Source organism: Amia ocellicauda, chromosome 11 (assembly GCF_036373705.1).
Source record: "Amia ocellicauda isolate fAmiCal2 chromosome 11, fAmiCal2.hap1, whole genome shotgun sequence".
NCBI classification, from domain to species: Eukaryota; Metazoa; Chordata; class Actinopteri; order Amiiformes; family Amiidae; genus Amia; species Amia ocellicauda.
In genome coordinates this window covers 34650765-34660990 of record NC_089860.1, presented here as the reverse complement: position 1 = coordinate 34660990, position 10226 = coordinate 34650765, and the positions used below count along the sequence as shown (strand labels likewise).

At 46.2% G+C, this 10226-nt stretch overlaps 2 protein-coding genes across 6 annotated transcripts; both read left to right on the top strand.

Annotated features, from left to right (window-relative positions):
- The first annotated feature begins 721 nt into the window (after positions 1 to 721).
- atp5if1b (ATP synthase inhibitory factor subunit 1b) lies at positions 722 to 2836 on the top strand. Its single transcript, XM_066717617.1, has 3 exons — positions 722 to 869; positions 2146 to 2258; positions 2555 to 2836. Exons 1-3 carry the CDS (start codon positions 795 to 797, stop codon positions 2694 to 2696), a joined length of 330 nt encoding a protein of 109 aa, XP_066573714.1. The 5' UTR covers positions 722 to 794; the 3' UTR covers positions 2697 to 2836.
- An 810-nt stretch (positions 2837 to 3646) lies between these two features.
- Positions 3647 to 9942, top strand: LOC136763544 (mediator of RNA polymerase II transcription subunit 30). 5 transcript variants are annotated; one of them, XM_066717614.1, is made up of 5 exons: positions 3647 to 4146; positions 7167 to 7376; positions 7543 to 7701; positions 7992 to 8081; positions 8770 to 9942. In XM_066717614.1, the coding sequence occupies exons 2-5, from the start codon at positions 7170 to 7172 to the stop codon at positions 8863 to 8865; spliced, it is 552 nt and encodes a 183-aa protein (XP_066573711.1). In that variant the 5' UTR covers positions 3647 to 4146; positions 7167 to 7169; the 3' UTR covers positions 8866 to 9942. The 5 variants fall into 5 exon arrangements, with proteins under 5 accessions (XP_066573711.1, XP_066573709.1, XP_066573710.1 ...); XM_066717612.1 differs by having other exon boundaries at positions 3647 to 4197; XM_066717613.1 differs by having other exon boundaries at positions 3647 to 4201.
- Positions 9943 to 10226: the final 284 nt, after the last annotated feature.

Sequence of the window (10226 nt, the reverse complement as noted above, 5' to 3'; positions counted from 1 at the left end):
GGTTTCAATCCCAGGTGGGGGACACTAGGTACTTTACCTAGTTTGCTCCACTAAATGCCCAGCTGTATAAATGGGTACAAATGTCAAAATAATGTTATATATTGTAACAATTGTCACCCTGCATAAGGGTGTCTGCTAAGAAAACAGGTGATATGATGAATTGGGAGACTTTCTTATATTTTAAAGCATATTGTGACTTTTTAATTTATAAAAATAGAAAACATTAGTCCCAGATTCTGTGGCTGTAGTTTTCAAAAACAAATTTAACTTCCTTCCAATTCCAACTCTCTCTGGGCTCTGGGAGGATTAAACAAGGTTACCCATGAGCACTTTCAAATCTCAGAACACGTGTGTGTTCAAATTAATATTTCACAGGGTGGGCTTTATTGCAGACGTTTACTACATATATAATGTTAAATGCACACAATTTAAAATGTCACCCAAGCCTCTGGCAAAGCCCTTCTCCAGTGCAGTTGTCCAGTATGATGTGTGCGTCGCCTAGCGTCCGCTTGCAAAGTGAACACGAAAAGGACAACTATAGTATTGCCCAGAGTTTTTCATTAAAACTTTCAAATCGGTTGAATAAACTGCGCTGTGCATCGTAGCTTTGGCTTATATTGTGTACATCGATACCAGCGTGTTTCAAATCATTAAAGAGGTGTTGGTCTAAACTGTGGATATAACTGTATATATGTATATAAGGCCACAATGCACTCCGCGCGTGTTTGTGGTGAGCCCTCGGCGCTGTGCGTATAAAAACACAAGGACACGGACTGACAGCTAAGGCAGGAGACATGGCCCGGCTGTTGAGAGTGAACCTCAGGGGTCTGCTGGCCGTCCAGAGCAGGATGTCGTCCGACTCGAGCCAGGTACCGTGTTTGCAGGCGCATCGCAGCGCGGGTTGAGTTCAATCACAGCCGTGCGATAATGATAATGACAATGACTGATAAATCACGCCCTGCGCGCAGAGGCCGGGAAGGCCGGGAGGTCCAGGCACAGCTGCGCAGTCCGCACAGGCGCTTCATTTCTTGTTGCTTTTTGTCTTATTTTTCTCACCTTTCCCACCACAGCACGTGTATGTGTTCATGTATTTCATCAACTTTTGCGTGATTAAAATAATACCAACAACCATGTATATCCAGGTAGTTGTGGGGAGTGAATGAACTTGAAAGGTGTCCAGGATGTCGCACCCTGTTTAGGGAAGGTGAGGACACTTTTTAAAGTCATTTTCAAAATGCATATTTGTGTAATCTATGATCATACGTGCGTGTGATGCATGGTGCAGTTCTAATGCACAGACAGGCCTATATAGCGCCATGCACGTACATTGGCGCAGTTGCAATTGTAGCCATGCAGTACTATTGTCAGTGCAGCTCCATTACGCAGCAAAACTGCATCCAACTCCAAGGCCGGAGTTTCACCGATCTTTAGTCAGTGATCGGGTAAATTAGAAACGCGTACCTGGCGTATTTTGAATTACCTGGATAGTCGCAGTATTACTGCAGTGCGTTATTTGGATAATGAATGATTGTGTTGAAAGTCCGGTAAGGACAGAAAATGTACTTTATACGTTTCTTTCCAATGCCAACTTGTGTTTTGCCCACAGATAATAGTATTGTCAGAATCTGTGGTTTGTCCTTCCTCTTATTGACTCCTGGTTACAGGTGGAAACTAGTTGGTCAACGGCACTTTCTGTCTTCGACCGGATTTTTGCAAACTTGAAAATGGAGTTTAAATTTGCAAACATTCAAAATAACCCTCCTAACACCACTAAAGCCTTAATAAAAGGGTATATTTAGAAAAACCTCATTCTTCTTTTTTCAATGCCTGCCACACATCCGTTGGTTTCTACCTGGCACTTGTTGCCAGCATGATTGTAAGTATCTCCCTCGCCCGACATTGTGATGAGGATTGACTGTAAGAGTGTGGGAGAAACTATTGTTCCTTGTAATGCATCACTACCATGCAAAAAACTCCTACTTGTTGAGAGCCAAGTGGGAAAATGTGCAAAGCTGAGATGTTGAGCAATGTTGCCAGTAATAAATCAATGCACAAATGTCATGGTAATTATAGCAAATCCTATAAGAAATCATGGACAAGTGTAAACTACCCTTGAAGTAATGCACACCTGGACCTTTCTTTCAGTTGGGTGAGCTGGGCAAGGGGGCTGGCAAGGGAGGTGGCGGTGGCGGTTCGGTTCGGGAGGCCGGAGGAGCGTTTGGCAAGAGACAGGCAGGGCTGGAGGAGAAATACTTCAAGTACGTATCTTTTTTTTTTTTTTTTTCCTTTTCTGCTCTGTGATTCAACTTATTGCAGTATTGTAAGAATGGAAATGAACAGCCACGGTTTAAGCCGATGATGGAGCAGCATTGCAGAATTGATGGTATGGTAATAAAAAGGCACCCATGTAATTGTTCACAGAACTGGTTTGTCGTGGTGCTGGGTGGAGTCTTTGATCTCAAATTGGGTATAGAAGTAGTGTATACTTTGTAACAACAAGGAAAACTGTGTAGAAGAACCAAAAAAAAGCTTCACTGTTTTGACTGCTCCCCAGGGATAAGGAGCGTGAGCAGATCGAGGCTCTGAGGAAGCACCACGAAGAGGAGATCCATCACCACAAGAAGGAGATCGAGCGTCTGCAGCAGGAGATCGACCGCCACAAGGGCAAGATCAGGAAGCTCAAGCACGACGACTGAGGCCCAGGAGCATCCCTGCCAAGAGTCCAGGCCACGCTGCCCTCCACAGCCGATGTTCTGCACTGCATTGCATGTTTTGTTGTATATCGTGGTACATGGGTGTGTAACTGAAAATAAATTATATTGTTTTCAAAGGAGAACCTGTCATTGTGATTATTGTTGTATATCCACATTCTGCACAGGTTGCTGGCTATGACTGGATATTAATACCAGAGAGGAAACTCTGGTTCTAGAAATATAAATCTTTCTATTGCATAGCTCTCACATTGGAGGCTGCATCGCCTGCATTGTAGCTAAAATCTCGCAGTTTGCCCAAACGTATTCTGTGTGCACCCCCGGCTCAATGAATACATGCACACCCCCCCAGGCTCCTGTTTGATGACGGGAGCAGTGTCTGTCACTGCACTTTGTTAATGTGACAAATCGTTTTGAACATTTGAGAGCTATGCTACTGTAGTGCCTTTAGGCTGCATCACAACATTGTGATAGTGCTGCGTGAGACGTTTTTCCATTACCAGCAACTTCTGTGGTTACATGGGGAGGGAAATGAACAGACCACCTGTGCATGGAGAACACCTTTCAATGTGTGTTAACCTCCCTGACCAGGCATTCTTGTTATCTTAAAGTCATGCTGTTAACTGTTGCGACGTTATCATTCAAATAAAAACTCTCCATTACTGCTCCATGTCTCCTGCATCTTAAACACAATGTAAGCCTTGCCTGCTTCTCTGAACTCGTGCCATCTTAATTTGAATTGAATTACTAAAAAAAGCACAGGCCGTGCGGGTGATGGAGGAATGGGGTTGAGGTGCGTTCTTGTCTTAGACGGGACCCGTTGGTAGTAGCTGTGAGTTACAGTAAAGCAGCTGCAGCGCCGCCATGCGGGCCGCCATCAAACTACACAGCGGAAATGACGTCACCAACGGCCGCTGTTTCATTGGGAAGCGAGAAGAGGCTCGAGATCCCAGCGCCGCGTTCACCGCCATTAACCGCGCACAGCCCGCAGACAGGTCCACACAGCAGCGCCGCGTTCACCGCCATTAACCGCGCACAGCCCGCAGACAGGTCCACACAGCAGCGCCGCGTTCACCGCCATTAACCGCGCACAGCCCGCAGACAGGTCCACACAGCAGCGCCGCGTTCACCGCCATTAACCGCGCACAGCCCGCAGACAGGTCCACACAGCAGCGCCGCGTTCACCGCCATTAACCGCGCACAGCCCGCAGACAGGTCCACACAGCAGCGCCGCGTTCACCGCCATTAACCGCGCACAGCCCGCAGACAGGTCCACACAGCAGCGCCGCGTTCACCGCCATTAACCGCGCACAGCCCGCAGACAGGTCCACACAGCAGCGCCGCGTTCACCGCCATTAACCGCGCACAGCCCGCAGACAGGTCCACACAGCAGCGCCGCGTTCACCGCCATTAACCGCGCACAGCCCGCAGACAGGTCCACACAGCAGCGCCGCGTTCACCGCCATTAACCGCGCACAGCCCGCAGGCAGGTCCACACAGCAGCGCCGTCTGGCTTTGCGTCGGTAAGTAACTGTCTGGGTCTCCGGCGCGGTGCTCTCCGTGTCGGCGCTGCGGCCGGGCTGTGCGGGTTTCTGCCGGTTTCTGCGGGTTTCTCACGCACTGGCTGCCGTTGTCTGCCGGTCGTGCGCGCAGGCGGCGCTGCCGAGTGACGGAGGCCTCAGTGTCGACGTCACTGCAGCGCGCCGCTGAGAGCCCTGTGCGCCACCGCAGAGGCGGCCTCTGTGCGCGGCTGCGCGGCTGCGCGGCTGCTGGTGTGCGTTGTGCTGGAATATCCGCACGTTCGGGATTGAACCGACAAGATGTGTGTTCATCGGTCCTTTGCGTTTGTAAACGCATTTCCTTTAGTGCTCTGTCGAAACGTCGTGTATGTGTCTGTATTAACAGACCCAGCAGGACTTTGTCTCACTCACACTGACACTGCATTATATAATGCTTAGAAGTCTGATACAATACATGTATTGTGGTATTGGGAAATATGCAGTATGTCTTGGTAGGTTTGAACCAGGGCTGGGCGATATGACTTAAAAATATCTTTTTTTAGAAGTTTGGGCGATACACGATGTATATCTCGCTATTTCTTGTTTATCTCCAATCAAGCTACAAAATCAGACCAAAAACATTCAAACAACAAGTATTTCTTTAATCATTAAATATGCAAAACTAACAAATACCACATGCAGGCTGTCATGGTAAATATATGCAGAATGCAACACATTACAGCGCCAGTGTGTATGTATGTGTGTGTGTGTGTGTATATATATATATATTACACACACAAACAGTATGGTTTACTGTTGTTATGTGACAATAACACAAGTAATAGTAATCACGCAACACATGCGATGTAAAATGCTATAGATCCAGGTAGATTTTACCACAGCCGGGTTTATAGTGGCGCATTTAACATCTGCTAGACAGAGACATTTCTTTGACTGTCTCGTTTACGGTACAGCAGGTGTTAATACAAAATAGTTATTATAATAATAATAATAATAAACTGTTGTACCACTTCAACATCATAATGAAAAGAACATGAAGCGTTGTTTACATTGCTTTCAAATTTATTACAATGCAAATAAACTTTATTATTCTTTATTATTTTATACACATTGTATACATCTCCTGATTAAGGAGCTCTAAACGACTCATTTACTAACATCGACACAAATGATTAGATTGTAACAGCATGGAGATACAGAGCTCTCCTCTTCATTCATCCTCCCGCCTCCTTTGATAAATGAGGAAGACGATTGGCCGAATAAAAAAAATGGCTAAGTATCTTCTGCAAGTGATTGGCAACAAAGATTTACAAGCATTTCCTGCAGAGTGATTGGCTGCATAAAAAAGTTACTCCTCCCACATCCCATGGTTTCTGGGTCTGCAGCTATACATGCATTTGCAAAAAATGACACATTTCGCCCAAAATAATACATCAAGTACACTCACCTAAAGGATTATTAGGAACACCATACTAATACTGTGTTTGACCCCCTTTCGCCTTCAGAACTGCCTTAATTCTACGTGGCATTGATTCAACAAGGTGCTGAAAGCATTCTTTAGAAATGTTGGCCCATATTGATAGGATAGCATCTTGCAGTTGATGGAGATTTGTGGGATGCACATCCAGGGCACAAAGCTCCCGTTCCACCACATCCCAAAGATGCTCTATTGGGTTGAGATCTGGTGACTGTGGGGGCCAGTTTAGTACAGTGAACTCATTGTCATGTTCAAGAAACCAATTTGAAATTATTCGACCTTTGTGACATGGTGCATTATCCTGCTGGAAGTAGCCATCAGAGGATGGGTACATGGTGGTCATAAAGGGATGGACATGGTCAGAAACAATGCTCAGGTAGGCCGTGGCATTTAAACGATGCCCAATTGGCACTAAGGGGCCTAAAGTGTGCCAAGAAAACATCCCCCACACCATTACACCACCACCACCAGCCTGCACAGTGGTAACAAGGCATGATGGATCCATGTTCTCATTCTGTTTACGCCAAATTCTGACTCTACCATCTGAATGTCTCAACAGAAATCGAGACTCATCAGACCAGGCAACATTTTTCCAGTCTTCAACTGTCCAATTTTGGTGAGCTTGTGCAAATTGTAGCCTCTTTTTCCTATTTGTAGTGGAGATGAGTGGTACCCGGTGGGGTCTTCTGCTGTTGTAGCCCATCCGTCTCAAGGTTGTACGTGTTGTGGCTTCACAAATGCTTTGCTGCATACCTCGGTTGTAACGAGTGGTTATTTCAGTCAAAGTTGCTCTTCTATCAGCTTGAATCAGTCGGCCCATTCTCCTCTGACCTCTAGCATCAACAAGGCATTTTCGCCCACAGGACTGCCGCATACTGGATGTTTTTCCCTTTTCACACCATTCTTTGTAAACCCTAGAAATGGTTGTGCGTGAAAATCCCAGTAACTGAGCAGATTGTGAAATACTCAGACCGGCCCGTCTGGCACCAACAACCATGCCACGCTCAAAATTGCTTAAATCACCTTTCTTTCCCATTCAGAAATTCAGTTTGGAGTTCAGGAGATTGTCTTGACCATGACCACACCCCTAAATGCACTGAAGCAACTGCCATGTGATTGGTTGGTTAGATAATTGCATTAATGAGAAATTGAACAGGTGTTCCTAATAATCCTTTAGGTGAGTGTATATCGCAAAAACTCAATATATCGCCCAGCCCTAGTCTGAACTAAAACAAGAACAACATTCAGTATCAATACTACAGAAGCAGCTCCAGCAAGGTGGTTAAAGGCTGAAGAAGTACATGGGGAAAACGACCAGGAGCAGAAGGGAGCTCTTGGAAAAAATATGTTTCACAGCAGAGGGGGAGGGGTTATATCTGAGAGGGGTTGATGTTGTTAGTGTGAACAAGCATCCCCTCTTAAATAAATGAATAAATATATGTGCAAATGTTCCTCCAGGTGATGGCAGCCTTATCCACGGGCCCTCCCCGCTTACCAGGGCTGTCCCCCCAGCAGCCGTCCCAGGGGAACCCGGCCTCTGCCCAGTCCCAGCCTCAGGGCACCCTGCGCGAGATCTCGCCCGTGTTCCTGTGCAAGATCGGCCAGGAGACGGTGCAGGACATCGTGACGCGCACCATGGAGATCTTCCAGATCACAAGGGCCACGCAGGTAAGCCTTCTATCTTTCTGCAGGATAGGACCTGGAACTAAAATATAGATCTTGAAATATTCTGGCGTACAACTGGAGGTGAAGAAAAAGAAAATCCCCCCCACAGAAAAAAAAGATAAGGCATCTCGCACTGTTTCGTGTCCCGTGTCTTTGGCTTTGTCCTCAGCTGCCGAACGGCGTGACCCAGAGCCACGCTGTGTATCAGGACCGATTCGGCAAACTGCAGGAGCACCTCCGGCAGCTCGGCCTGCTCTTCCGCAAGCTCCGCCTCCTCTACGAGCGCTGTGTGGAGATGACCTCCGACCTCCGCGAGGCGCCCAGCGAGGTGTGCCTCCTCTCTACCAATTCTTCCCCCGGAAAACCCAATTAATTTAATCTTCCAAAGGCATCTGGAATATGACTTCACTGTATTATTTATCATTAATAAATAGTTAATTGAAGACTTCAAGGGAACGCAGCGCTTTCTCCTGTGTTTCTTGCAATTTAAAAAAAAACAAAAAAACGAGATGAGAAAGGTAAACTTAAAAATCTATCAACCAGGGTTTCTTATCGGCTTTAATCGGATGCCCTTTCTCTCTTCCCCTGTGATTTCAATACTGCGCTCTGTGTTGGCAGCTGATTCCCTACACCTCTGAGGAGCCCAGCAGTGTGCGAGCGGAGCACTGCGGCTTCCCCGTGAGCCCGGAGCAACAGGAGATCTGCGAGGTTAGTGTCTCCACAAGAAACGAAGGAAGCAGAGAAAGAAATGCTGCTCTTATGCGTTTGTTTGCTAGGAACTTAATCGTTCCAAAAAGGATCCCAGAGTGTCTGGGCAGTTTCTGCTCGACCCACACAACGTTTGGTATAAATACCCCTTTTTATAGTCCTAAATGCACCTGTGCTCAATCTCCATGTTGCTCTGTGTGGCCTGGTTTCATTGTTCAGCCTGAAGTCGTCCTTTTGGATTGACTTCTTAAAATCTCCCCTGTATGTGGACAGAGAACCGGAAATGGCCATCTGCACTCTTCCCAGATTGTCAGTGTCCTTTTGTGTTTGTGTTTTACAACTCGTTACACAAGGGTTTTTTCTGCTTCTTCCTGTTAGACATTTGATTTGTTGTAATACTTCCAAACCTACATTCGTTCTAGTTGCAGAGTGCTCCTCTTTACAAGGGCATAGCTGGGTTCCTTTTAAAAGGAGCAGTTGGAAAGCTCATAAATCACGCTGGTTTCTGACAGCAGCGTGCCGTTATGCAGCTTCATTGTCCAGAGAGAGAGAGATTGGCTTTGCACCGGGACCTTGATGTCAGCTGAACTGGGAGGCGAGTTCCCCCGGGTTCTCGGTGGCTTCGGGAGTGCGAGGAAGAGGGTCTCCCGTTAATGCTCTCCGTCTGTACGGTATTTGTGTCGTGTAGAAGGTCAAGCAGAAGAACCAGGAGATGAAGCAGCTGATGGACCAGATGAGGAACCTGCTGTGGGATGTCAACGCCATGCTGACCCTGAGGAAGTGACCTGGGGGCCACGCAGCCGGACTCCCGCCGCGGCCCTCGTCCATTTTGGAGCTGCGGTGGGGGGGGTTTGGAAGACATCCTCACATTTTGCTTCAACTGTTTACATTATGAGCAGAATTTGTTTTCTGGAACGTGTTAGTCGGGGGTTCTCCATCAGGGGTCCAGGAGACCCCCGGCCTGCCACGTTTAATAGGTCACATTTAGCCAGTCGGTTTCTAATGACCTGGGTGCATTCAACTCTCAATAAGCAGGGAATCATTGGGAACAAACCCCATTCCGGCCAGTTCGCCTAAATGAGCGAGTGACTTAATTGTGATTGCATTAGAAAGTGTAACTATGAAAACCTGGCCAGCTCATTAATACTGGAAAAGAAAACTGCAGGGACATTTACTCCAGCATTTGAAGCGATGTGTGGAGGTGTACACTGCTGAGTGCTGTATTTATTCAGAACCTGGGCAGCTAATCTCTGAACTCACACCTCTGAAGGACATAGACCTGCCTGCACCCAGTGGGGTTTGTGTCGGCCATTTTAGAGCTGCCTTTGTTGTCTTGATGCAGGCAAACTCTTTCACCTCCTTTCTTCTGTTCTGTGTTATGCAATTGTAATCATGTTGTGAGGAAGGGCATACACTGTTCAAAACTCTGGTATTGCTCACGTGTAGAGAGTTGTTTAAGATACACAAACGACTCTAACTCCAGCTGCTGCTCTGCTGTTGTGATTAGTTCTATATCAGGGAAAATGTATAGGCAAAGAACTGAAATGAACTTAAGCTAGGTTTGTTAATTCTTTCTTATTCTGTTTTGCCACATGTACATTTGTAACGAAATATGAAACCGACAATAAACTGAAGTACGATGCAAACATCCGCCAAGCGTCTTGACTTGCTGGCGGGAAAGGAGATTTGGCTGTAGAAAAAGCGGGGATATATTTCTTTGACTTGGGCCAACTTCTGTTTGTTTATTTGTGTTCCTCTTTTATGTTACACAGTGAAGTGACGTGTTGTGGATTTGTCTTGTTATATTATGGAAAGTGTTAAGCTGTCTTTTCTCTACATGAATAAAGGTAGATCTGTCTTACCTGGTTTGTCTGCCTGATGAATTGCATCAAAGTTGTGTTTATTTAGTGTATTTATCACAGATTAAACCTCACGCAGTGTAACAGCAAGGTAAGCATTTAAATAAAAGAAAAAAAGTCTGAATTCAGTGTTTTAATGGGCAGAATACATTTTGCAGTTAAACTTCCGAGATGCAACCTTCTGTTGGGTAAATGCCTACACAGGATGTAGTATACACTATAAAAACACACCTGGTGTAAAAATGCTTTAGCACATAGAAATACAAGAGAGCTTGTAAATGTTAGT

Excerpts from the sequence above, each read along its gene's own strand:
- atp5if1b (XM_066717617.1), top strand. The coding sequence starts at position 795 with ATGGCCCGGCTGTTGAGAGTGAACCTCAGGGGTCTGCTGGCCGTCCAG. Across the intron at positions 870-2,145 it reads TGTCGTCCGACTCGAGCCAG|TTGGGTGAGCTGGGCAAGGG; the intron begins GTACCGTGTTTG and ends CCTTTCTTTCAG. Across the intron at positions 2,259-2,554 it reads CTGGAGGAGAAATACTTCAA|GGATAAGGAGCGTGAGCAGA; the intron begins GTACGTATCTTT and ends ACTGCTCCCCAG.
- LOC136763544 (XM_066717614.1), top strand. The coding sequence starts at position 7,170 with ATGGCAGCCTTATCCACGGGCCCTCCCCGCTTACCAGGGCTGTCCCCC. Across the intron at positions 7,377-7,542 it reads AGATCACAAGGGCCACGCAG|CTGCCGAACGGCGTGACCCA; the intron begins GTAAGCCTTCTA and ends CTTTGTCCTCAG. Across the intron at positions 7,702-7,991 it reads TCCGCGAGGCGCCCAGCGAG|CTGATTCCCTACACCTCTGA; the intron begins GTGTGCCTCCTC and ends CTGTGTTGGCAG.